This window comes from Tursiops truncatus, chromosome 20 (genome assembly GCF_011762595.2).
Source record: "Tursiops truncatus isolate mTurTru1 chromosome 20, mTurTru1.mat.Y, whole genome shotgun sequence".
Classification (NCBI taxonomy): domain Eukaryota; kingdom Metazoa; phylum Chordata; class Mammalia; order Artiodactyla; family Delphinidae; genus Tursiops; species Tursiops truncatus.
In genome coordinates, this window is record NC_047053.1 from 25,734,162 (window position 1) to 25,760,630 (window position 26,469).

The window sequence follows — 26,469 nt, forward strand, 5'->3', positions numbered from 1 at the left end:
CATGCTGCTGTCATGTTTTTATCCTCCAGGCACAAAGTCTGGGTAGCACTGAAAATTCAGGTCTGTGCAAACAATGCAATGCTTTATAACAATATCTAGAGGATTTCTTTAATGTGGAACAAAGTCTGGGCACAAAGTCTGGTAGCACTGAAAATTCAGGTCTGTGCAAACAATGCAATGCTTTATAACAATATCTAGAGGATTTCTTTAATGTGGAACACTATAAATACTAGAAACTTTGTTGAACTGATTGAACCTGTGATATGGAATGAGACTACCACAAAGACTAAGCATAATGCTGTACAACACACTATAGAAACCCTAAAGTTTCAACTCCCTGCCCCCAGATACACTTGTGTGGGTCTGATAAAGACCCAGCCAGGCCTAAGGGAGCCTTCTCTGCTCTAGGTCTGTCTGATGTTCTGTGGCTTCCAGGAGCTGCCAAACCCATTCTTTGAGCCCTATTCTGTTCGGTGTTGGGACTGTGGCTTCCTTGTTTCCTGACCTTTAACATCAGTGGCAGGAAATTAGCAGGTTTTGCACCTGCAACTGCACAGAACATGTGGCATTAATAAGGAGTCTCATCTCATCCACTCTTTGTAAAGATGTTTTTCCTCTAATACACCCTATGGAATGCCTCTCCAGTTATTTATTACCTTCAAAAACTTCTCTCTCTCATTCTGCTTACCTACTTTTATGACTTCCTTTTACACCCTGGGCATGCCATCACTCTTGCCTCCATGCTCTCCCAGCGCTGTGGTGGGCTGGTTTATAGATCTCCCTCCCTTCTTTTAGCAGAATGAATTCGTTTCCAGGTTGAGCTCCGCTGTGAAAAACCTCTGTCGCGTGGAAATGTGGACTCTGATATGCATGCACGAGTGTGTGTGTGTGTGTGTGTGTGTGTGTGTGTGTGTGTACCACCATCAACTCTCTACCAGCTGCAACCGGCCAGGACTTTCCCACTAACCATTTCATGCCCCAAACATGTAGGCTGCAAAAGCACTCACAAATTGTAAAACTATACAAACAAGTCAAAAAGTCCTGAACACATATACTGCTAGTGCTGCAAGAGGGCTTGCTAACCATTTAGTCCAGCTCTTGCATTTCAAATTTGAGAATATTGAAGCCTGCACAGGTGAACTGACTCCCTCTTAGTATTTTCTTTGCAGTTTCTGACCGTGTCAGAAAGCTACCATGAATCATTCCATTACTTTTAAATGCATCACAGCTAATCTTTATTTTCCAATTTTTTCTATACTTCATGATCATCTCTTTAAGCTTAAAATAATAATTTCCTTTCAATATAGGGCTTGGGAATATCTCATCTGAAAGAGGTGGTAGGTGTTTTTAAAATAGTGAGTTCTGTGTATTTTTACAATAACACATGGTTTAGAGCAACGAATAGGACCTTTTTTTCCTTACAAATTGACAATTATTCTGCTCCAAAATTTTTCTTACAATTTCTTACAATTTCTTTCTCTAAGAAAGAAGTTGGCCTTTCTCATTCTTTTCAGAGTGGTTTGCGAAATACTACATCAATGCATCTGAGAAAAACACAGGAAAACAGGATCTCTTGTAGTTTTGTTTTTGAATCAATACCCAAAATAATGACCAGAAGCAAAAATCCACTGGTGTGTCCACAAGCAGGTTGCTGGGCCAGTCAGCTTCATCCTTCCCGCCCTGAGCTGTTCTCCTGCAGGCTCCATGCCACTGCTGCAAGCCCCTAGAGCAGATAGAAAATGTAGGACAGAATGAGCAGACCTATGATGGCAAAGAACATCAGGATAAAAATATCCAGCATTGTGGACTCGTTGGCCAAAGAGGCCTCTGGATTCCAGAGAGATGTGAGCTGTGAGCACGGAGTTTGCAGTCGGTGGAGAGAAATGACTCTTTCTTCCCCGTGCTGCTCAGCCCTCCTTTCCCCTCTCCCTCCCAGGGCCTGCAAAAACGGGTTGCTGTAGCTCCATCAGCAGCTTACTTCCCTCCTCCCTCACTTCCACAGCCAACCAATCACAAAGCCTGGAGGAGGTAACCAGGGAACTGCTTCATATAGACCAGGCAGAAGTGAAGAGGTTTAATTTCTCCCTAGGAACCCAGTCCCACCCCTTTGTATCTAAATGGAGTCTGCATGACATGCACATAGGAGGAGATCTGATCTGTATCCAGATGCCCTAGGAATGAATCCTCCTGACTGCCTTTCTTCTCCCTTTTCCCACTCACACACGCTGGGCAAATTATCTCAGAAAAATGACAGTTGGGAGTTGGATGGGTCGACCACTGGCAAGTAGTAAAAGTCACGTCATGGAAGACATGGACAAAGGTCCCATGTGAGTCTCAGCTGGCATCTCTGTGGATGGAGCTAACACTGATGGGAATGCCTAAGCTGTGCCAGATTCTGCACACGTGGTGTAAATTTTTTTAAAGAACAATTCAATTTATGTAAATTAAGCAAAAGAAACATCGAAACAGTTCACCTATTGCCCCCACCCCAACCATTAATCTGTTCTCTGTATCTATGAGCTTGCTTTCTTTTGCGAAACAAATACTTTAAAGAAAAAAAAGCAGCGTACCACCATCCACAATCATGATTATTCCTTAAAAGAGAGAATACTTCAGAGCAAAACCAAAAACAGGATATAACCTCATGAAATTGCTTTTATTTTTCACACTTTTCAGTACATGTCTCCAAATTAGCATTTGGAAACCACCAAAGCTAGATTAATTAATCCGGGAGCCAGAGATGTGAGTTATAATGTCAAATCCTGTAAAAAATAATGGAGGACAAAAATTCTTTGATTTGCATTGGTATTAACTATTGCTCATATCGTGTGGCTCTTTCATGGGGCCAAGGTGTTATGTCTGAAGATTTCTAGATTATTTGAGAGACAGCATATGGAAATCAGCATGCCCAGACACACAAGCCTTGCTGAGAGAATCTTTAACTTTGCCACACTCCATAAACCACTCAGCCTTCATCTTTAAAAGAAGGATCTGTTTTAAAGGATGTTATATGAAATGAAATAGTAAATCTGAAAGCATTTAATAAACTATAAAGTGATCTGTAGCCATCAGATTTTGTCAGTATCTCTAAGCTTTATAGACGTTTTCTTTAATCAAAACCTCATCAAGGCTGTGTTAATGTGACTGCAATGTCTGATGAAACATCAAAATATGTTCTACATAGGAGACCACGGTATATAATGTATATGTCAGTGCCTGACACAAAATAGGCACTCAATTATTTTCTGTTCCCCTTACCCCTTGAAAGTATGTGCTTTGACTCTCTAGATAATGCCAAATATTTTGTTGTAAAAGCAATAGTCAAACTTCAGTTATGCTTCTATGATCTTTTTGAAATTTTCTTGGATAAATGAATGGAAAGGAAATCAGAATAATCTTTATGTTATGAAAACCTTCATCCTGCTCATACATCAGCTTTTTCACTTCACTTCCTTCTCTCTCTCCTTGCGCCCTCTACTGACTACAAGTTTGTATCGATTTAGCAAACTTAACTGTTCTGAACAAAAAGATCACAATTTTCTCCAGCCTGTGACAGTGATTGATAGGTATGCTACTTTTCCCACAAATATAGGATCAAGCTGTATATCAGTTTTTGAAAATTCGCTTTTAGCCCTAATTATGTATGGCAAACATCTCTCCATGTCAATAAGAGGACCATCAAAATGGCTACATAGTGTGCCATTGCAAGGATGTCCCATCTTTATGGGAGCAAATTTAGTCTGCCTCAGCTTTCCTCACTGCTGTATTTTTAAAAGTTTCCTTTTATGTCTCATATTCTCCATGAAGATATGTTAGAAACTAGAGCCAAAATTGATAACACTCCATAATTAACATTGGAATCTAAAAAAGATACACCAGTACTCAAATTTGCAATATACAGTACTGCCAAATATTTATCCTGCCACTTTCTTTTCCCTGCACTGCTTATCCTTTTCTATGAATTGCACCGAAATATATTTATCATAATCAAAGAGCAAATATTTAAAAAGACTTAAAAGATACATCATCTCCAAAATGAATGAGGGTTGATTGTCATGAATAAGGAAAAATCTGAGGTCTGGAAAAGCTAGGTGAAAATTAGAAATATATTTGCTATGTTCACCCGCCACCAATGAAGGAGTGAATGTCCTATATTACACTGAAAAAATCCAATTAATGAAGCTGAAGAAAAACTTGAGCATTCTCTCAAAATTCACAGGAAAATAATAAATAATTGAAAATAATGAAAGAAAAGATAAGAAATAAGGAGTCCAAAACATGTAGTTACACAAAGTAGGAATTCCAAAGCAGGAAATGAAACCAGGAGAACACAAATTAAATGACAGAAGAAGAAATTTTTAAGCTAAAGAAATATTTAAGTTTGAAGCTTTAAAAACGTCACTAAAAATAAACGAAACACATGCCTAGGTATAACCAGGCAAAATTCTTGAATATAAAAGATAAATCAAGCTTTCTACATGAATTGAGCCTTTTAAAACAGAAAAAAATCATGTATTCTAGAGAAGAACACAAATCAAGCAATTCTCCCTAAAGCTAAATTTCAATCCTCAATGTTTACAGAACTTTAAGGATGGGTCAAAATTAAGAATTCAAGAACAGTAGAGACTTAGCTTAAAAGAACTAACAGTGAACAATAAAAGCATGGTTTTGAAGCAATTTGCAAATATAAAAATATAATTCTTTAAAAACAGGATGGATGTTGTAAACCATAACAGTAATAATCTAGGTTTTCATTCCAAAATAATATAAGCAAACCCAAGAAATAGCAAAGGTTAGTGAAAGGTAGTATAAAATCGCTATATATTTTTCTTTTTTTGGATGAGCTTAATATTTTTTATTGAAGTATAGTTGATGTACAATATTATATAAGTTACAGGTATACACCACAGTGATTCACAATTTTTAAAGGTTATACTCCATTTATAGTTATTATAAAATATTGGCTATATTCCCCTGTGGTACAATATATCCTTGTAGCTTATTTTATATTTAATAGCTTGTAAATTTTTTTCCCGACATCTTTATTGGAGTATAATTGCTCTACAATGGTGTGCTGGCTTCTGCTGTAAAACAAAGTGGATCAGCCATATGTATACACATATCCATATTTCCTCCCTCTTGCATCTCCCTCCCACCCTCCTTATCACACCCCTCTAGGTGGTCACAAAGCACAGAGCTGATCTCCCTGTGCTATGGTGCTGCTTCCCACCAGACATACATTCTACATTTGGTAGTATATATATATGTCCATGCCACTCTCTCACCTTGTCCCAGCCCACCCCTCCCCCTCAACGTGTCCTCAAATCCACTCTCCAAGTCTGCGTCTTAATTCCTTTTGTGCCCCTAGGTTCTTCAGAACCTTTTTTTTTTTTAGATTCCATATATATGTGTTAGCATACAGTATTTGTTTTTCTCTTTCTGACTTGCTTCACTCTGTATGACAGACTCTATGTCCATTCACCTCACTACAAGTAACTCAATTTCGTTTCTTTTTATGGCTGAGTAATATTCCATTGTATATATGTGCCACATCTTCTTTATCCATTCATCTGTTGATGGACACTTAGGTTGCTTCCATGTCCTGGCTATTGTAAATAGAGCTGCAATGAACATTGTGGTACATGACTCTTTTTGAATTATGGTTTTCTCAGGGTATATGCCCAGTAGTTAGATTGCTGGGTCGTATAGTAGTTCTATTTGTAGTCTTGTAAGGAACTTCCATACTGCTCCCCATAGTGGCTGTATCAATTTACATTTCCACCAACAGTGCAAGAGGGTTCCCTTTTCTCAACATCCTCTCCAGCATTTATTGTTTGTAGATTTTTCTTATGAAGGCCATTCTGACTGCTGTGAGGTGGTACCTCAGTGTAGTTTGGATTTGCCTTTCTCTAATGATTAGTGCTGCTTGCATCCTTCCATATGTTTGTTGGCAATATGTATATCTTCTTTCCAGAAATGTCTACTTAGGTCTTCTGGCCATTTTCGATTGGGTTGTTTGTTTTTTTTGATATTGAGCTGCATGAGCTACTTGTATATTTTGGAGATTAATCCTTTGTCAGTTACTTCATTTGGAAATATTTTCTCCATTTCTGAGGGTGGTCTTTTGGTCTTGTTTATGGTTTCCTTTGTCATGTGAAAGCTTTTAAGTTTCATTAGGTCCAATTTGTTTATTTTTGTTTTTATTTCCATTTCTCTAGGAGGTGGGTCAAAAAGGATGTTGCTGTGATTTATGTCATAGAGTGTTCTGCCTATGTTTTCCTCTAAGAGTTTAATAGTGTCTAGCCTTACATTTAGGTCTTTAATCCATTTTGAGTTTATTTTTGTGTATGGTGTTAGGGAGTGTTCTAATTTCATTCTTTTACATGTAGCTGTCCAGTTTTCCCAGCACCACTTATGGAAGAGTCTGCCTTTTCTCCACTGTATATTCTTGCCTTCTTTATCAAAGATAAGGTGACCATATGTGCTTGGGTTTATCTCTGGGCTTTCTATCCTGTTCCATTGATCTATATTTCTGTTTTTGTGCCAGTACCATACTGTCTTGATTACTGTAGCTTTGTAGTACGTCTGAAGTCAGGGAGCCTGATTCCTCCAGCTCCATTTTTCTTTCTCAAGATTGCTTTGGCTATTCGGGGTCTATTGTGTTGCCATACAAATCATGAAATTTTTCGATCTAGTTCTGTGAAAAATGTCAGTGGTAGCTTGATAGGGATTGCATTGAATCTGTAGATTGCGTTGGGTAGTATAGTCATTTCCACAATGTTGATTATTCTAATCCAAGAACATGCTATGTCTCTCCATCTATTTGTATCATCTTTAATTTTTTTCATCAGTGTCTTATAATTTTCTGCATACAGGCCTTTTGTCTCCTTAGGTAGGTTTATTCCCAGACATTTTATTCTTTTTGTTGCAATGATAAATGGGAGTGTTTCATTAATTCTGCATTTAGAATTTTTGTCATTAGTGTATAGGACTGCAAGAGATTTCTGTGGGGCTTCCCTGGTGGCGCAGTGGTTGAGAGTCGGCCTGCCGATGCAGGGGACACGGGTTTGCGCCCCGGTCCGGGAAGATCCCACATGCTGCGGAGCGGCTAGGCCCGTGAGCCATGGCCGCTGAGCCTGCGCGTCCGGAGCCTGTGCTCCGCAGCGGGAGAGGTCTCAACAGTGAGAGAGGCCCGCGTACCGCAAAAAAAAAAAAAAAAAAAAAAAGATTTCTGTGCACTAATTCTGTTTCCTGCTACTTTATGAAATTCATTGATTAGCTCTAGTAGTTTTCTGGTAGCATATTTAGGATTCTCTACATTTAGTATCACGCCATCTGCAAACAGTGACAGCTTTACTCCTTCTTTTCCAATTTGGATTCCTTTTATTTCTTTTTCTTCTGTGATTGATGTGGCTAAAAGTTCCAAAACTATGTTGAATAAGAGTGGTGAGAGTGGACAACCTTTTCTTGTTCTTGAACTTAGAGGAAATGGTTTCAATGTTTCACCATTGAGAACCATGTTAGCTGTGGGTTTGTCATATATGACCTTAATTATATTGAGGTAAGTTCCCTCTATGCCTTCTTTCTGGAGGGTTTTTATCATAAATGGGTGTTGAATTTTGTGGAAAGCTTTCTCTGCATCTATTGAGATGATCAAATGGTTTTTCTCCTTTAATTTGTTAATATGGTGTATCACATTGACTGATTTGCGTATATTGAAGAATCCTTGCATTCCCGGGATAAACCCCACTTGATCATGGTGTATGATCCTTTTAATGTGCTGTTGGATCCTGTTTGCTAGTATTTTGTAGAGGATTTTTGCGTCTATGTTCATCAGTGTTATTGGCCTGTAGTTCTCTTCTTTTGTGTCATCTTAGTCTGGTTTGGTTAACAGGGTGATGGTGGCCTTGTAGAATGAGTTTGGGAGTGTTCCTCTCTCTGCTATGTTTTGGAAGAGTTTGAGAAGGATAGGTGTTATCTCTTCTCTAAATGTTTGATAGACTTCTCCTGTGAAGCCATCTGGTCCTGGGCTTTTGTTTGTTGGAAGATTTTTAATCACAGTTTCAATTTGAGTGCTTGTGATTGGTCTGTGTATATTTTCTATTTCTTCCTGGTTCAGTCTTGGAAGGTTGTGCATTTCTCAGAATTTGTCCATTTCTTCCAGGTTGTCCATTTTATTGGCATAGAGTTGCTTGTAGTAATCTCTCATGATCCTTTGTATTTCTGTAGTGTCAGTTGTTACTTCTCCTTTTTCATTTCTAATTCCATTGATTTGAGTCTTCTCCCTTTTCTTCTTGATGAGTCTGGCTAATGGTTTATCATTTTTTGTTATCTTCTCAAGAAACCAGCTTTTACATTTATTGATCTTTGCTAGAGTTTCCTTCATTTCTTTTTCATTTATTTCTCTTCTGATCTTTATGATTTCTTTCCTTCTGCTAACTCTGGGGTTTTTTTGTTCTTCTTTCTCTAATTGCTTTAGGTGTAAGGTTAGGTTGTTTATTTGAGATGTTTCTTGTTTCTTAAGGTAGGATTGTATTGCTCTAAACTTCCCTCTTAAAACCGCTTTTGCTGCAGCCCATAGGTTTTGCATCGTCGAGTTTTCATTGTCATTTGTTTCTAGGTATTTTTTGATTTCCTCTTTGATTTCTTCAGTGATCTCTCGGTTATTTAGTAGTGTATTGTTTAGCCTCCATATGTTTGTATTTTTTACAGCTCTTTTCCTGTAATTGATATCTAGTCTCATAGAACTGTGGTCGGAAAAGATACTTGATATGGTTTCAATTTTCTTAAATTTACCAAGGTGTGATTTGTGACCCAAGATATGATCTATCCTGGAGAATGCTCCATGAGCACTTGAGAAGAAAGTGTATTCTCTTGTTTTTGGATGGAATGTCCTGTAAATATTAATTAAGTCCATCTTGTTTAATATGTCATTTAAAGCTTGTGTTTCCTTATTTATTTTCATTTTGGATGATCTGTCCATTGATGAAAGTGGGGTATTAAAATCCCCACTATGATTATGTTACTGTTGATTTCCCCTTTTATGGCTGTTAGTATTTGCCTTATGTATTGAGGTGCTCCTACGTTGGGTGCATAAATATTTACAATTTTTTATATTTTCTTCTTGGATTGATCCCTTGATTGTTATGTAGTGTCCTTCTTTGTCTCTTGTAATTGTGTTTGTTTTAAAGTCTATTTTGTCTGATATGAGAATTGCTACTCCAGCTTTCTTTTGATCTCCATTTGCATGGAATATCTTTTTCCATCCCCTTACTTTCAGTCCGTATGTGTCCCTAGTTCTGAAGTGGGTCTCTTGTAGATAGCATATATACAGGTCTTGTTTTTGTACCCATTCAGGCAGTCTACGTCTTTTGGTTGGAGCATTTAATCCATTTACATTTAAGGTAATTATCAACATGTATGTTCTTATTACCATTTTCTTAACTTTTTGGGGTCTGTTATTGTAGGCCTGTTCCTTCTCTTGTGCTTCCTGCCTAGAGAAGTTCCTTTAGCATTTGTTGTAAAGCTGATTTGGTGGTGGTGAATTCTCTTAGCTTTTTCTTGTCTGTAAAAGTTTTAATTTCTCCATTAACTCTGAATGAAATCCTTGCTGTGTAAAGTAATATTGGTTGTACACATTCCTTTTCATCACTTTAAATACGTCCTGCCACTCCCTTCTGGCTTGCAGAGTTTCTGCTAAAAGATCAGCTGTTAACCTTATGGGGATTCCCTTGTATGTTATTTGTTGGTTTTCCCTTGCTGCTTTTAATATTTTTTTCTACGTATTTAATTTTTGTTAATTTTATTAATATGTGTCTTGGCGTCTTTCTCCTTGAATTTATCTTATATGGGACTCTCTGTGCTTCCTGGACTATTTTCTTTCTCATTTTAGGGAAGTTTTCAACTATAATCTCTTCAAGTATTTTCTTAGTCCCTTTTTCTCTTCTTCTTCTGGGACCCCTATAGTTTGAATGTTGGTGCATTTATTGTTGTCCCAGAGGTCTCTAAGGCTGTCCTCAATTCTTTTCATTCTTTTTACTTTATTCTGCTCTGTAGTAGTTATTTCCACTGTTTTATCTTCCAGGTCACTTATCCGCTCTTCTGCCTCAGTTATTCTGCTACTGATCCCTTCTAGAGAATTCTTAATTTCATTTACTGTGTTGTTCATCACTGTTTGTTTGGTCTTTAGTTAAACGTTTCTTGTATTTTCTCCATTCTATTTCCAGGATTTTGGATCATTATTACTATCATTATGCTGAATTCTTTTTCAGGTAGACTGCCTATTTCCTCTTCATTTGTAAGGTGTGGCTGGTGTTTACCTTGCTCCTTCATCTGCTGTGTGTTTCTGTGTCTTCTCATTTTGCTTAACTTACTGTGTTTGGGGTCTCCTTTCACAGGCTACAGGTTCGTAGTTCCCATTGTTTTTGGTGTCGGCCCCCAATGGCTAAGGTTGGTTCAGTGGGTTGTGTAGGCTTCCTGGTGGAGGGGACTAGTGCCTGTGTTCTTGTGGATGAGGCTGGATCTTGTCTTTCTGGTGTGTAGGTCCATGTCTGGTGGTGTGTTTCGGGATGTGTGTGGCCTTATTATGATTTTAGTCAACCTCTCTGTTAATGGGTGGGGTTGTGTTCCTCCTTGCTAGTTGTTTGGCATAGGGTGTCCAGCACTGTAGCTTGATGGTCGTTGAGTGGATCTGGTCTTGGCGTTGAGATGGAGATCTATGTGAGATATTCACCGTTTGATATTATGTGGAGCTGGGAGGTCTCTTGTGGACCAATGTCCTGAACTTGGCTCTCCCACCTCATAAGCACAGCTCTGACAACTGGCTGGAGTACCAAGAGCCTGTCATCCACATGGCTCAGAATAAAAGGGAGAAAAAAAAGAAAGAAATAAGAGGGTAAAATAAAATAATGTTATTAAAATAAAAAATAATTATTAAAAAAAAAATTTAAAAGTGATAGATAAAAAAGAAAGAAGAGAGCAACCAAACCAAAAAACAAACCCACCAATTATAACATGTCCTAAAAACTATACTAAAAAACAAACAAAAAATGGACAGAACCCTAGGACAAATGGTAAAAGCAAAGCTATACAGATAAAATCACACACAGAAGCATACACATACACACTCACAAAAAGAGAAAAGTGGGGAGAAATATATATCGTTGCTCCCAAAGTCCACCTTCTCAATTTGGGATGATTCGTTGTCTATTCATGTATTCCACAGATGCAGAGTACATCAAGTTGTTTGTGGAGCTTTAATCTGCTGCTCCTGAGGCTGCTGAGTGAGATTTCCCTTCTCTTCTTTGTTCGCACAGCTCCCGGGGTTTAGCTTTGGATTTGGCCCCACCTCTGCGTGTAGGTCGCCTGAGGGCGTCTGTTCTTCACTTAGACAGGACAGGGTTAAAGGAGCAGCAGACTCGGGGCTCTGGCTTACTCAGGCCGGGGGAAGGGAGGGGTACAGATGCAGGGCAAGCCCGCGGCGGCAGAGGCAAACGTAATGTTGTAGCAGCCTGAGGCGCGCCTTGCGTTCTCCCGGGGAAGTTGTCCCTGGATCACGGGACCCTGGCAGTGGCGGGCTGCACAGGCTCCCGGGAGGGGAGGTGGGGATAGTGACCTGTTCTCCCACACAGGCTTCTTGGTGGCGGCAGCAGCGGCCTTAGCGTCTCATGCCCGTCTCTGGGGTCTGCGCTGTTAGCTGCGTGCGGCTCGCGCCCGTCTCTGGAGCTCCTTTAAGCAGCGTTCTTAATCCCCTCTCCTCGCGCACCAGGAAACAAAGAGGCAAGAAAAAGTCTCTTGCTTCTTGGCAGCTGCAGACTTTTTCCCGGACTCCCTCCCGGCTAGCCGTGGTGCACTAGCCTCCTTCAGGCTGTGTTCACACAGCTAACCCCAGTCCTCTCCCTGGGATCTGACCTCCGAAGCCCGAGCCTCAGCTCCCAGCCCCCGCCCATCCCGGCGGGTGAGCAGACAAGTCTCTAGGGCTGGTGAGTGCCAGTCGGCACCGATCCTCTGTGTGGGAACCTCTCCGCTTTGCCCTCCGCACCCCTGTTGCTGCACTCTCCTCTGTGGCTCCGAAGCTTCCCTCCTCCGCCTCCCACCGTCTCCGCCCATGAAGGGGCTTCCTAGTGTGTGGAAACCTTTCCTCCTTCACAGCTCCCTCCCACTGGTGCAGGTCCCCTCCCTATTCTTTTGTCTCTGTTTTTTTCTTTTTTCTTTTGCCCTACACAGGTACATGGCGAGTTTCTTGCCTTTTGGGAGGTCTGAGGTCTTCTGCCAGCTTTCAGTAGGTGTTCTGTAGGAGCTGTTCCACATGTAGATGTATTTCTGATGTATTTTGGGGGAGGAAGGTGATCTCCACGTCTTACTCTTCCACCATCTTGAAGCTCCTCTCCCAGTATCTACTTTCAAGATGACTTGCTTACATGGCTGGCAAGCTAGTGCTAACTGCCAGCTATAAACTCATCCAGGGCTGTGAGCCAGTGGCCTTGGATCCCCTCCAAGGCTGCTTGGTCTTCCTCATTTCATGGCATCTAGGAATTGAGATGGACTTCCTAGAGAAACAGGAAGCAGTATTATCGTCTAGAGAAACAGGAAGCAGTATTATCGTCTATGACCTGGTCTTGGAAGTCACAGAATATCACTTCTGAGTGTAGGCAGAAGCTCACCCTTATTCAAAATGAGGGGACACAGACACTACCTTTTGGTGGTATGAGTGTCACAGTCACATCATACGAGGTTATGTGGGATAAGAGATATTGTTGTGGCTACTTTTTAGAAAGTACAATGTGTCTACCTTCAAATTACTAAAGGGGAGAATGTATTTTAAAATCTCCACATATATGGCCTTATTTACCTCAGTAGTTGTGAGAAGTGGCTAGAATTAGAAAGATTTGGATCCTTTGCATGTATGGACATTTCACTTAGTCTTTTTTTTTTTCGGTACACGGGCCTCCTCACTGTTGTGGCCTCTCCCGTTGTGGAGCACAGGCTCCGGACGCGCAGGCTCAGCGACCATGGCTCACGGGCCCAGCCGCTTCCGCGGCACGTGGGATCTTCCCGGACCGGGGCACGATGGCAGGCGTGTCCCTGGGCAGGCGGACTCTCAACCACTGCACCACCAGGGAAGTCCTCACTTAGTCTTTTTAAAGCTATTTCTTAAATGGAAATATTGATATACAATTCATAGGGTCTGTAGTGAGAAAACGTATTTTAACTAGTTAGCATATTACCTGGCTTATATTAAATAGTCAATCAGTGATCATTTTTCAAAAGACAAGGATGACTGGGATACCACTGTTTACATTGTTTCAGAAGTTTTAGCCCAGTGATTCTCAAGTTTCTTTTGGGGAGTTGAACCATTTTCCCCTCATAAACTCTTCTGTAGAGCAATTAGAAAACCAACTAAAGCTTAGCTTTTATTTTTGAGGCAAGACTGGGGGCCTGGAGCTCTACCTGCTAGTTTACCCTATTTCCCATGATGGAGCCAGAGATATCTCCTCGGAAGTTTCAGCCCATATAATAACATGGGAAAGGGAAATAATTGATATAGCTATTGGATAAGCTATGATGCAATTATCTTCCCCACTCCTGACAATATGATTGTCTATGTAGAAAACTGAGAACAACTTAAAATCTAATGGAACTGACAAAAGAACTTAGTATACAATTCATATATAATTCATATATATATGAATATATGTAAGGATCAACTGAATTCTTATATTAATTCACTCAACAGATATTTACATGTTATGACATGTTCATAACTGGGGATAACAGTGGTGAGAGGGATGGACAGGTCTCTGCTCTTGGGCTTATGCTCTAATGGAGAAGACAGATGCTCAGCTAATTACAGATCAAGATCATTGTTGGAAAGCAAAGAGCACTTACTTGTTTACTTTTTAGTTTTCCTACTGCACCCACTGGGGTGCAGGTTCAATCACAAGTAGCAGTAAATTTTATACAGGAAAAAAGCAAATGGCTGAGATAGCAAATAAAAGAGGCTGAGGAGGAGAGTCTATGGAAGGAAGATTCAGGCTGATACCCAAAGGATGAGAATGAGTGAAGGGTGTGGGGAAAGCTGCTGAGGCAGAGAAAAGAGTGAGGACCATGTTTCTGAGGTAAGGACATTCTTGGCACAACCCAGAAACTAAGGAACAGCAGGCTGGAGCCTAGTGAGTGAGGGGAGGGTGGAGAAAATGGGGATGAAGATGCAGGAAGGGCCAATCAGATGGCGGAGGACTCTGTAGGCTAGGGGAAGAAGTTTGAATGTTATTTAACGCACCCCTAAGCCAATGAATGGTTGTAAGGAGTGGGGTGACAGGATAACTCAGCATTTTAATATAGCACTCTGTGTGTCTCTGTGTTGGGCGTGGACTCCATCAGGGAGACCATCAGAAGGTCACTGAGCAATCAGGGGAACCGTCATGTGGCTTTGGCTAGGTGGGTAGTACAGATGGAAAGCAGTGGAAAAATCCAAGCTATGTGGGAAGTAGAAATAGCAAAAACTGTTGACAAATCATATGTGGGGTTTGAAGGAAAGAGAGGAGTATCATTGTAAGGTTTTTAAACTTCCAAACAAAATCTGATCTACCCTCATGGACACAAAACCCTAGTGAGACAGTGTGTAGAGAGGACCTGAATGAGACCTTTTCTAAGTGGAAATGGCCTAAATTAGGTTGCCTGAAGTTACGAAAAGCATAGTCTACAATCTCAGTCAGGCTTTGGATCCAAACTTGAGTGCTCCACTTTAAGAGAGGAACCCATATTTATGCTGATTCATATGGAGGTGCAGCCCTGCAGTCTGGAGATCACAACCCAGCTGAAACCCTAGACATGGTCTGAAACATCCTAGTGCTGAACTTGGATCCCCTGTGGTGATTTGTCAGGGCAACGGAAGGGACTTCGTAATACAATACTTTCAGCTAGTCTCTGGAATCCCCTTACTGGAAGGAAGGTGGTTGGTGATTTTATTCTCTGATCCCTTCCAGTAGTCAAACAAACCTAGTTTTGTGAATTATCATTTTCATTTAATAAAGTTCACACAAAGCATGTTTTAACAGGAAACACTATAAACTCATCTTTCATAACACCTAATTTGTATGTCATTATATTTATATTAACAGGCAAAATACACTAGGGACACTTGGTCTTCATGGGTCTGTGACAACAGGCTTTGACTAACTGGATAACCAAGTTATTATTCAAGGTATTACCTCTTTGTACCTCAATTCTATCAGCTGTAAAAGTGGTGGACTAGATAATCCATGACATACATAAAATACTTTCTCTAATTAATTGTGTTCATGTGGACTGCAAGCTAAAGATAAGAATTTGTATCTCGTGTATCTTTTCTACAATAGCTGTTATAGCCATGGAAGCATAAACTTTCATACTTAAGGAGAATTCAGGTATTGTCTTTAATTTATTCTTTTACCTATTTATATAGTCACTTGTTTGATAAATATTGATCAATATTCAATAAATACCTATCAAACAAATGAGTACATAAATAAATTAACAAAATAATAAACTACGGGTGATATCTAAATCCTTTTTCAGTATTAAATTTTATAGTTTTATGGCTATAATGTTTCATTAAAGTCTTTTAGGAATGAAAACCTTGTTTACAGATCTAATTGGGTTAGAAGTTATGTTCACTGCTTCATGTCTATAGATCCTGTATTAGTAATGGGTGATCCAGACATGAGAGATAGGTTCTAGAATCCAACAAAACTAAATCCAAACCTCAGCTTTACCTTTGACCTACCCATGTGACTGTGGACAAGTTACTTCACTTCTCTAAACTTCAGTTTCTTCATGTAAAATCTGGAGAGTATAATAGAACTGATTTCAAAACTGGTATTGTAAAGATTAAATGAAAACCCTTAGCATAGTTTCTGTTATAAAGAGTACTCAGGAGACTTAATCTATTATGAACCAACTTACAAGTGAATATTTTATGAGTTTTGGAGCTTGGTAACAGCTTCATCACCCTCTTTTGCTTCTCCATTGCCCTAGCAAGATAAAGCTCTTGAGCATTTTAATAGAGGCAGACATTCAACAGTACAAGTTGAGTAGAATAGAACTAAATTGATTTGGATGGCCCTTGAAACAGATTAACATCAGCTCAGCTATAGAATTTAGAGTTAACTACTGAGATAATACATTTCATAAGGGTTTTACTTTCACTTTACAGAGAGCTTTCATTTGTATTATTATATTTATATCACTGTTAAGTAAACAGGTTTAAAAAATTGAAGTGATTTGCCAGGTTCTTAAAGACCAGAACCAAGATTTTTAATTGCAAAGCTAGTTTTTGTGACCAGGATTCTATCTTGGGAATCCACAAATCAAATTAGTTCTGTACTGTGAAACACATCTCTAGGGAAAGTGAGAAGTTCTGATCTTTACACAGATGTTTTATCCATGATACCATATATTTCATTCACTTTTCAGTTACCTGGGGCCTAGTAGCTTTTACAAGTGAATAAGAACAGATATTCTTTTAATCCCCTAACTAAAAACAAAACCAAAAACACTGACCAATCACAATAGGTAATGCCTAATGTTGTTCCCTGTGCAAAGTTAGGCATTTGTGAACATTCATTATTCATTCATTTTTCATAGTATCTCAGAATGGTGTTTTTCTTCTGCTATTGTTAATGGCAATTATAGTATTACATCTTTATTAGAATTATTTCCTTTATTTGCTTAAATTACACAAACTTCAAATATACAGAAAAGTGTAGAGAATAACATTCATGAATCCACCACCCAGTGTATACATTACTATTGTGCCTTATTTGCCTCACACATTTTTAAAGAAATAAAATGTTACAGTTACTGTTGAATTTAACGGGAATTCTTCCCATTCACATTCACAGTTTTTAGGGCATATGTATTGTCCGTAAACACTAGAAAGTATCTTACTCTGTACGTCCTTCTACAACTTGCTGTCTTCATTCATCAGTGTTTTCAAGATTTATCCATAATTTACAAGTAGATTATTTTTTAATTTCAAAAGCTATACAATGAATAAACCACAATTTATTGATATTTATTTTCTGCTTGGTAGATCATTATGTTTTATCAAAAAATTGTTTTGCCACTAAAACAATGTGCATTGTTATGCAATATTAGCAGTTGTCTCAGGTGTACTAATAGATGTGGAACTGCTGGGCCAGACAGTATGTGTATCCTCAAATTTAATAGGTCTTTTCAAGTTGTTTTTCAAACTATCATTTAAATTTTAACCAGAACACTTTGTCAGAGCTATCATTTCCCTCTATATTCACCAACACCTAATTTTTAAGTTTTTGCCAATTTAACGTAAATGAAATGATGTAATTTATTTTGCAATTCTCCAGTTACTCTGGAAGTTAAGCAACTTTTCATGTGTTCTTATGCTATTTGGGTTTTCTCACTGTTCATATTTTCAATTTCGTTATCTGGGTTTTTCTCACTGATTCCTAGCTCTGTGTATATCATCAATATTGATCCTTGGTTGGCTTTGTGAGTAACAAGTGTCTTCTACAAATCTATGTGTTGGATTTTAATTTATTTATAGTATGTAGCTGAACAGGAGTTCTTGCTTTTTAATGTAGACAAAAATCAGTCAAGAGTAAGTGCAGAAAAGAACACTCTAGGTACTTCAAGCAGAAAGGAATTTGATGCGGGGAGTTAATTGCTGGCTAAGTTCCTAGAATAAGTGTGTATTTGTTTTGTTTTGTTTTCAAATATATGGGGGGGCAGGGATTGGCTATTTTTGTTTCCTTTTTATTCCTTTCTTTTATCTTTTACATTGACATCAGAGAATGATATAGATTCTTTCCTGTTGGTTGAAAACATCCTTTGTGGCTTATGGAAACATCAGTTTTAATAAATGTTTTATGAGAGTTTGTAATTGGGTTATATAAATGCCCTTTATATCAGACATATGAATTATATGCTCAAGTCTTTCATATCTTTACCAATTTTTGTCTACTTGAGCAATCCATTTCCTAGAAAAGAGCCTTAAAATCGTCCACTGATTGTAAATTTGATGATTTTTTCTTGTACAGTGAGCCCTTCACATCCATGGGTTTCCTCGATTTAACCAACCACAAATTGAAAACATAAAAAAATTCCAGAAAGTTCCAAAAAGCAAAGCTTGAAAATGCTACACACAGGCAACTCTTTATGTAGCATTTACATTATATTAGGTATTATAAGTAATCTAGAGATGACTTAAAGTACATGTGAGGATGTGCATAGGTTATATACAAATATTTTACCAATTCATATAAGGGATGTGAGTATCTGCAGATTTTGGTATCCTCAGGGGTCTTGGAATCAACCCCCCCAAATGCTGAGGGAAGACTGCACAGGTAATATCTTTTGCCTTATGTATTTGAAACCCTGTTGTGAAATGAATATAAATTTAGGCATTCAGAACTCCTGAAGAGTTGTGTCCTTTGTCCTTTAATTCATGAACTTCTTTCTACTAATTCTTTTCTTGCCTTAAAGTCTGTTTTGTCTGATATTTTTACAGCCACATCAGCTTTCTTTTGTTTAAGGCTTACTTGTGTATATTTTGCATACATTTACCTCTACATTTTCTGTGTAATTGTATTTTAGTTATGTCTCATATAAACACATATAGCTGGGTTTTCTCAAAATTTCTATTTTGAATAATTTCAAATATGAAGAAAATTTGAAGGAATAGAATAGAAAATATTGCTACCCTTACCTAAATTTATCAGTTGTTCATATTTTGTCACTTTTGCATTTCTATATAGATTACACAATTTTTAACTGACCAATTTGAATGTAAATTGCAGGTATCATGCTACTTCACTCCTGAATTGAATGATTTATACAAAATTGCATAAATTATATTGTATATCTATATATATATCTATATATATCACATATATATGCACACAAGTTCATATACACATGTTAATCATTTAAAAGTGTATTGCTGAGTAGTACTTGGTTGGTGGATATATCACAATTTGTTTTATCAATTCACCCACTAAAGGACATTTGAGTTGTTTCCAGTTTTTGGCTATTACAAATTAAGATGCTATGAACAGTTGTGTCTATATGAACAATGTTATTTTTTTTTCTCTTGGATAAATACCTAGGAATGGAATGGCTAGATTGTACGGTAGGTGTATGTTTTTTTTTTTTTAACATCTTTATTGGAGTATAATTGCTTTACAATGTTGTGTTAGTTTCTGCTGTACAACAAGGTGAATCAGCTATATGTATATATATATCCCAATAGCCCCTCCCTCTTGCGTCTCCCTCCCACCCTCCCTATCCCACCCCTCTAGGTGGTCACAAAGCACCAAGCTGATCTCCCTGTGCTATGTGGCTGCTTCCCACTAGCTATCTATTTTACATTTGGTAGTGTATATATGTCAGTGTTACTCTCTCACTTCGTCCCAGCTTACCCTTCCCCCTCCTGTGTATGTTTAACTTTTAAAGAAATTGTCAGTTTTCCACAGTGTTTGTCCCATTTCCATTCCCATCAGCAATGCAGGAGAGTTCTATTTCTTCCACATCCTTGCCAAAACTTACTTTGGTCAATCTTTTTAATTTCAGCTCTCTAAAAGGTGCGTATTTATATCTCATATGTGATTTTAATTTATATTACCCTGATGATGAATGATGTTGAGTATCTTTTCATGTTCTTACTGCCATCAGTATATATTCTTGGTGAAATGTCTGTTTAAATCTTTTGCCCATTTTTATTTGTTTGCTTGCTTTCTTATTGTTGCCTTTTGAGAATTTATTCCATTAAATTTTAGCATGCACAGAAGACAATTAATCAATATCTCTTACCCACTTTCTAAAGAAAACTCTGACCTTGTCCTCCCCTGTTTATGTTTTTTGCTGTTTAGAATTTTAGTTTCTCTTTGTTTCCATATGTCCATTTATCTATCTATCTCCCCACCCATACACCTCACCTCTTAACCTCTCTGTTCTCTTCTTGTGGAACTCCAGTCATAAATGTTTTACCTTTTCAATGTGTCCTTCATGTCTCTTAGTTAATCTTTCATGTTTTCCATTTCTTTATATCTCTGTGTTGCTTTCTGGAGAATTTCCTCATAGCCACCTTCTTATTTCCCTCTTGAACTGTGGTAGGACAACTACTTTACCTCCTCTTTTACATTTCTAATTGTAGTGACTGTTAATAGTTTTTATTTGTAAAAGGTGGTTTGCTTCTTTTGTTTCTTTTTCACATTCATTTATCTTTTTCTTAGTGTTCTATTTTCTAGACCTTCTTTTACCTCTTATATTATCACAAATACATGTTGAATAATTACTCTCATATTGATCTGTTATCTGTGGTTCTTTGGTTCTGATAATCTTGTTTGCATATCTGCTAACTCTCTGACATGGAGAGCTGTTCCCTCAGGTCTTTGTAACTCACTTTTTGTACATGCATCTTCTTGTGGGTGTTGTTTTCTCTTGGATAATTGCACATGTCCTAGCTGTGAAAGTGTCACCGGTTTTGATTCTCGCAGGGTCCCAGGCGTTTCAATGTTCCTTTGTGTTAATCTCCTTGTGGCTCCCGTTCAGTTGCACGTAATGTAAATTTAAATTCCATCTCTGGCTTAGGCTTGGGGTGTGGTTTCTTCCAGTTGCCTTTTTGTTTCTTTCTACCTAAGGCTTCTGGGAAAAGCATGAGTTTCCTTGAGGGCTCCATGGTCTACAGGTTGGGGATTTTCTGGTTTCATTGGAATGGAAGGGGCAGCTCTTAGGGGATCCAGGCTCCTTGAAGAAGTCCCTGGTCCAGCTTCCCACCAGCTATGGCCCAGCACATCTTTAGTCCACGTGTGAGTACTAGAACCACAACCCCAGCCCTTAGAACGTTTGTTTGTTGGGATTTTAGGAAGCCCCAAATATATTATTCCTCACCTGCCATGTTGCTGGAAGTTCCTCTAAAGAGTGTTTTTCACAAAGGAAAGAGGCTGGCCTATTATAATAGACAAGTCCTAAAGGAGAACAGGTCTTTCTGGACACCCTTCCAACCCTTTTCCAGATTTTTGCCACAAAATAAAAATTATTTCCTAATATGATTCCTTCCTTCATTAGCTCTAATAAAATAAGCATGGTTGTAAATATCAACATACCCAAATGTATATACATTTTACCTTCTGAGTTTAGTAGGTAAGCACACGTTTAAACACATGTAATAAACACAATTTAAACTTCCTGCCTTATATCTTTCATAATGCCATTTATACTCTCATGCTTGTCTTCATTAATCAATTGCTATAAAGTGATAAAGCTGCAGCCTCATCAAAGCCCACCTTTAAAATGGAATTCCTTGATGATATATGAAAATACTTCATAGTCAATGGTTTTTGAAGAAATTCCTTTTTTTAAGCAATTAAACTTTAGTTTAAATATTTTTTTTATAAAGAAGACCAAACTTAAGAGTCTTAAGAGTCTCTAACCTCTTGTGCATTTAGTGTAGGGAACTACCCCATCCCTCCTCCCATCCTCATAAAACAGAACAGAACCAGCCTTGAACTGAATACAGCAGTAATTTACCTACGCTGCCAAGTCTAATCATTTTCTCTTCTTGCAAACTGGCATAAATGCAGAGTTTTCCATCAACTTCAAGGCTTTCTTTCAAGTACAGAAGGAGAAACATTTCAATATATAAATGTAAAACACGTGGACATTTTAATGAACATTTACTTTGATAGGCACTGCGCAAACATGTTCTATGTTTATTTTATGTAGTTACCTCTTCAATTCTAACTGGTTGTACAATTTTACCCCATTTCAAAGATTAGGAAACATGGGTTGCCAGAGTTTACTGGCACCCATGTACTGTTACACTGATTAATGTTTAAGCTGTCTACTTTATCCAAACCAAAATGCAGCCTGGTGGTAAGAAATATAGCAACATCAAAGGGACTTGAGGGAAGAAAAAGGTCTTTGAGTTGCAAAAGATCAAAATTATGCAACCAGCAGAAATCTCGGGTGGACACCAGGATACCTTTTTAGATCATCTTCCACCATCCAGGGAGCAAAATACCATTATGGAGTAGGTTTCTTAATCCTTTTTGTGAGATGGACCCTTTGGCCTTCTGGGGAATCCCATGGACCTCGTCTCAGAAAAATGTTTTAAAGTGCATAACAGAACGAATGTAATATTGTTCTAGCATCTGACCCCTGAGATTTTCAAGCATTTCTGCTCTGTCCATCTTACCTCCATATCTACCGAACCACTCAGACACCTTCCCTAGCCTTCTTCAGAGAAGGTAAAGGAGAGACAGCCAAGCAGGTTTGGTGGGTATGGTGTTGGGGAAGAGATGCTTCTGAGATGACATTAGTGTCTTCCTTTTCTCTTCTGTCTAGAAGCCTCCCCATTTCCTAGCCTCTCCAGCTTTCCCCAGATCAAGTCCAAAGTTTCTCCACTCTTCCTTCTCTCCCGTCCTTCCGCAGCTCTCGCACTGCGGAAACCTTCTCTAGGCCTGCCCCTCACTGGCCCCGCCTCCTCTTCGCCTCTTCCTCCCAAGTCCCGCCTTCTCCCAACCACTTTTCGGTTCCCTGCCAATTACGCTGGGCCACCCTCTCGCCCCGCCCCCGAACACGAACCTAGCCTGTCCTTAGCCTTCCCTGCAGGTTGAGAAGCAGCTACTGCGGAAGGATGGACCTTGGGGCCGGCGGCTTCTGTGAGGAGCAGTTCCGGGAAGTCTTCGCTGAGCTTCAGCAGCCCGCACTTTCCGGGGCCGACTGGGAGCTGCTGGTGGAGACCTTCGGTATCAGCATCTACCGGCTGCTGGACCAGGTAGCTGTAGACCCGCTGGAGGAGCACGGGGCGACAGCTTACGGGGTTCCCCTGCCCGCGGAGAGTGCGGGGCTGTAGCCGGAAGTGCGGACCTCGCGGGTCTTCTGGAACCTAGAGGAGCTAGCTCTGGGGGTGCCTCCCGCCGACTTTGCCCCCTGCTGGTCGCGGGGAGTGGGGAGGTCATCAGAATTTAGGCTCAGGTCTGAGGCCCGACAGGGCAAGTCGTTTGTTACAACTTACTGATAGAGTTAAAAGGTGGGTCTGCTAATTCTTAGCTCCATGCACTTGCCGGCAAGGGACGTGGAGCCCCGCTCCCGGGTGGATGCCAGTGGTGTCCGTGTGGTGGGAAGTATTTTAGGATTGAATACAGGTAGAAAAAAGACTGGACTTTTCAGAGAGTGGATGTGCAGGGTGATACGTGTGGGGACAGGAGTGTTGCTGAGAAGGGACCTACTGTCATCTCTAGTCATTTTACTGACTTGCTCCGTTTGGATGCTCCCCACTTCCTTGTAAATTGGACTTATTAACTTGTCTGAAGCCTCCCGGGAGAAAGATTAAAAGGGTAGGAGGAATGGAGTTGGGGGCCTGCCTGGAGGCTTTTGGAGCCAGGTGGAATGATGGCCAGTCATCAGTTGCTCTGTGTGCGGGTAGCTGCATGGCAAGTAGCTTAAAAGTCACCTTTAGACAAGGTAAGTGAAGTTGAGGTTTCCTCGCAGAGGATCAGAAGATTAGAGTGTTAGAGAAGAGAGAAGCTCTGAATGTCTGTGAGTACCAGGGTCACTGGGTACAACAGGATGAACAGGAAGCTTAGTGAAGAGCAGGCAGAATTAATATCTTAGTGTCATTTCAGCAGTTACCTTGGTGCAAAAATGGACATGTTTTCAGACAACATCCTTTTATCTTCTGACCATTTCATTTTCCACACCAGCCATGCCCAGTCATTTGCCAAGTGTTGTCAGTTCACTGCTCAGATGTATCTGATGTCTGGTCCATTTCCCTTCCCTTTCTTTCCTTTACCTTTGCTACTCTGAGTGACACCTCTTACCTAGAATTGCAGTGACCTCCAAACTAGCTTCTTGGCCTTCCACCTTTCTGATCCCTTCCATCCTACACACTACAGTCCAATCAAGCACCTGAAGGAGAGGTTGTGATCTCATCAGTCTCCTTCCAGTGGCCCTGTTGATTGCAGAATTAACAATAATAATACCTACAGTAATAGCTAACACATTGCATGCTTTCTTAGGCTCCAGGCACTGTTTAAGTGCTTTGCAGGCATTGACTTAATCCTCACATCAACCCCATGTTGTAAGTTTCTATGTATGTATACGTAAGGTACTTTGACTATCACCTTTTTACCAATTTGGTAATGGATATGTGGAAAGGTTAAGTTGATTGCTCAAGACTCAGACTGGGATTGGAACTCAGCTATCTAGCTCCAGACCTGTGCTGTAAATATGCTCCTACACTGACTCTGAAAGAGGGCAAGTGCTGCCAGGTGGGCTGTGCACATGGTACTAGGCTGGTCCCAACTCACATTTCCAGCTTTACCTCCCATGACTTGTCCATACCCCTCCTGTCCTCCAGTCAACTCTGACTGCTCCCCTCACCTCTCCCCAAGGGCTTGTGCTCTTTTGATTTTGTGCCTTTTATCGCACAGCATCCACTGCCTGAGCTGAGACAGAGTGACTGGCATTGTATTATGTATTGTTTCCATTGTGTATTGTTATGTAGCAGGTCCCATCTCCCTCCTGTGGGGAGGATGTGAGTGGTATTCAGAATAGTTCCTATCCCTACCAACTGTAAGTCTTATTTCCACCTGTTCTGAGTGTGAGGGCAGTCATGGTACATTGACAAGTCTTTCCGGAGAAGTTTCGTAAGTTGGAGGCTGTACGATTCCCAGAGCTGTGCCCTTGAGCCTCAATAGCTAGGATGCAGGGCCACCTTGATCTCCATCTGTATTAAATGTCAAGAGGCCCTGTTGTGTTGGGTACAAGCCCTTCCTCTTTCTTTCTTCCTTTCCTTTCTTTCTTTCTTTTCTTTCTTTCTTTTCTCTTTCTTTCTTTCTTTTTAACCAGTTGCCAAGTGATGCTGAAGCTCCTGGTCCACAGACCATACTTTGAGAACCACTGATATATGGGGAGCATCTTGCATGGTGCTCAAGGAGGTTCTGACATTGAGAGGCAGGAGAGGGCCCTAGAGATGAGAAGCAGTGGGAACTAAAAGGTAAGGGTGAGAAAAAGGAGTATCTTAAGACAAAAGCAATGCCCACTTTAAGACTCACTCTCCCTGATTTTTAAATCAGTGGTCACTTGGGAGTGAATGTAGTCCCCTGAACAGTGTTGAGAAGCTCCCCTGGAGAGAAAGGCCGTGGATTACTTACAAATGCTTGCCCAGGGATCTGCAGTCAGATCTCGCTGGAGCTTTAGGCTGGTTACCATGCCAGTAGACATTGTGAACTGCCAATAGATGGTGTGAAACTGGTGTGCAGAGGCTCACATCATTGATTTAGACCAGGAAAGCGTTGGACTGAAAAGATCTGGCTGAGCGCTTGACTTCTTAATGTTTTTAAACCAAGTGTCTGGCACTGTGAGAAGGGACTGCCTTTGTCCTCTCATAGGTCTTCTAATCAATGAGTTTGGTAAGGAGCAGACAGTACTTTCCTAGGGACTGTTCTTTCCTATATTGTTGACCTTCTAAAATACTGAGAGCCTGGATTTACTGGGAAAACTCTGTGGTTAGCCAGGCTGGACTGAGAGAAAGTTTGGCCTTTTGGAGGGAAGCAGAGATTTAACTGCCATGAGAACAGATTTACCTCGATGGATGAGAAGCTTCCACTCCCATTCCCCAGGTGGGATTATAATCCAGTTTGCATCATGGGCTTCTTTACTTCCGGATGATAGGACTCTTCTGCTCCCTTCTCCCACCCTTCTGCCTCTCTCTTAATGGAGGAGTAGGTACCAGTGTGATTGATGGAACAATTGTTGCACCCAGGACACTTACAGAGCCATATTTACTCCTGGGTAGGGCCACCATGTCTTAAAGCTGAACACCATGTGTTGCCTCCTTCTACTTCCTGCCGCTGATCGAGGCTAACTCCCTCTCTGTCTCTGTCTCTCTCTGTCTGTCTCTTTCTCTGTCTCTCTCCTATTTCATCTTTCCTGAGCATACAACTGGATGGACACGTCAGAGCCTCAGTTCTCCTTCTCCTCACTTGTCTCTCAGGATGAGGGTGTGGTATGAGGCAGTATGAAGATGCTGGTCCCAAGATTTAGATTTGGGGGAATGAAGGGGGAGAAATGAGTAGGATCCCCCTCTTCCGTCTCCAGGTATAAGTCGAACTTTGTGCTCCACAGCTGCCTTTGGGCTGTTTGAATGTGTCCTAGTGAGAAGAAACCTCTAAAATATTGGTTCATGACCCATTCAAGCAGTTTTCAGGACCTATTGTGTGCCTGCATTTTGCTAAGCCCTGGTGATGCTTGATGAGTAAGACAAAGTTCATGCCTTCCAGAAGCTTTAAGACAATAAAACAGACACTTTTTTTGCTATGTAGATCTGAGCGCCTGACCTATACCATTTTTCTTCTGCCTGAAAAGCTTCTTTTAACATTCCTTCCAGAGGAGGTCTGCTACTGATGAACTCCCTCAGTATTTTTTTTTTTTTTTTCTGGTACG

General features: G+C 40.0%; 1 protein-coding gene across 9 annotated transcripts in view; it reads left to right on the forward strand.

The window, feature by feature from the left end:
* Positions 1–22,619: 22,619 nt before the first annotated feature.
* PCTP (phosphatidylcholine transfer protein) overlaps positions 22,620–26,469 on the forward strand; it is a 51,801-nt gene continuing 47,951 nt past the window's right edge. For all 9 annotated transcript variants that reach the window (XM_033847070.2, XM_073797774.1, XM_019945484.3 and 6 more), the window contains exon 1: positions 22,620–22,798. In XM_033847070.2, the coding sequence (XP_033702961.1) occupies positions 22,658–22,798 (141 nt within the window). In that variant the 5' untranslated portion in view covers positions 22,620–22,657. The remainder of the gene's footprint in view (positions 22,799–26,469) is intronic.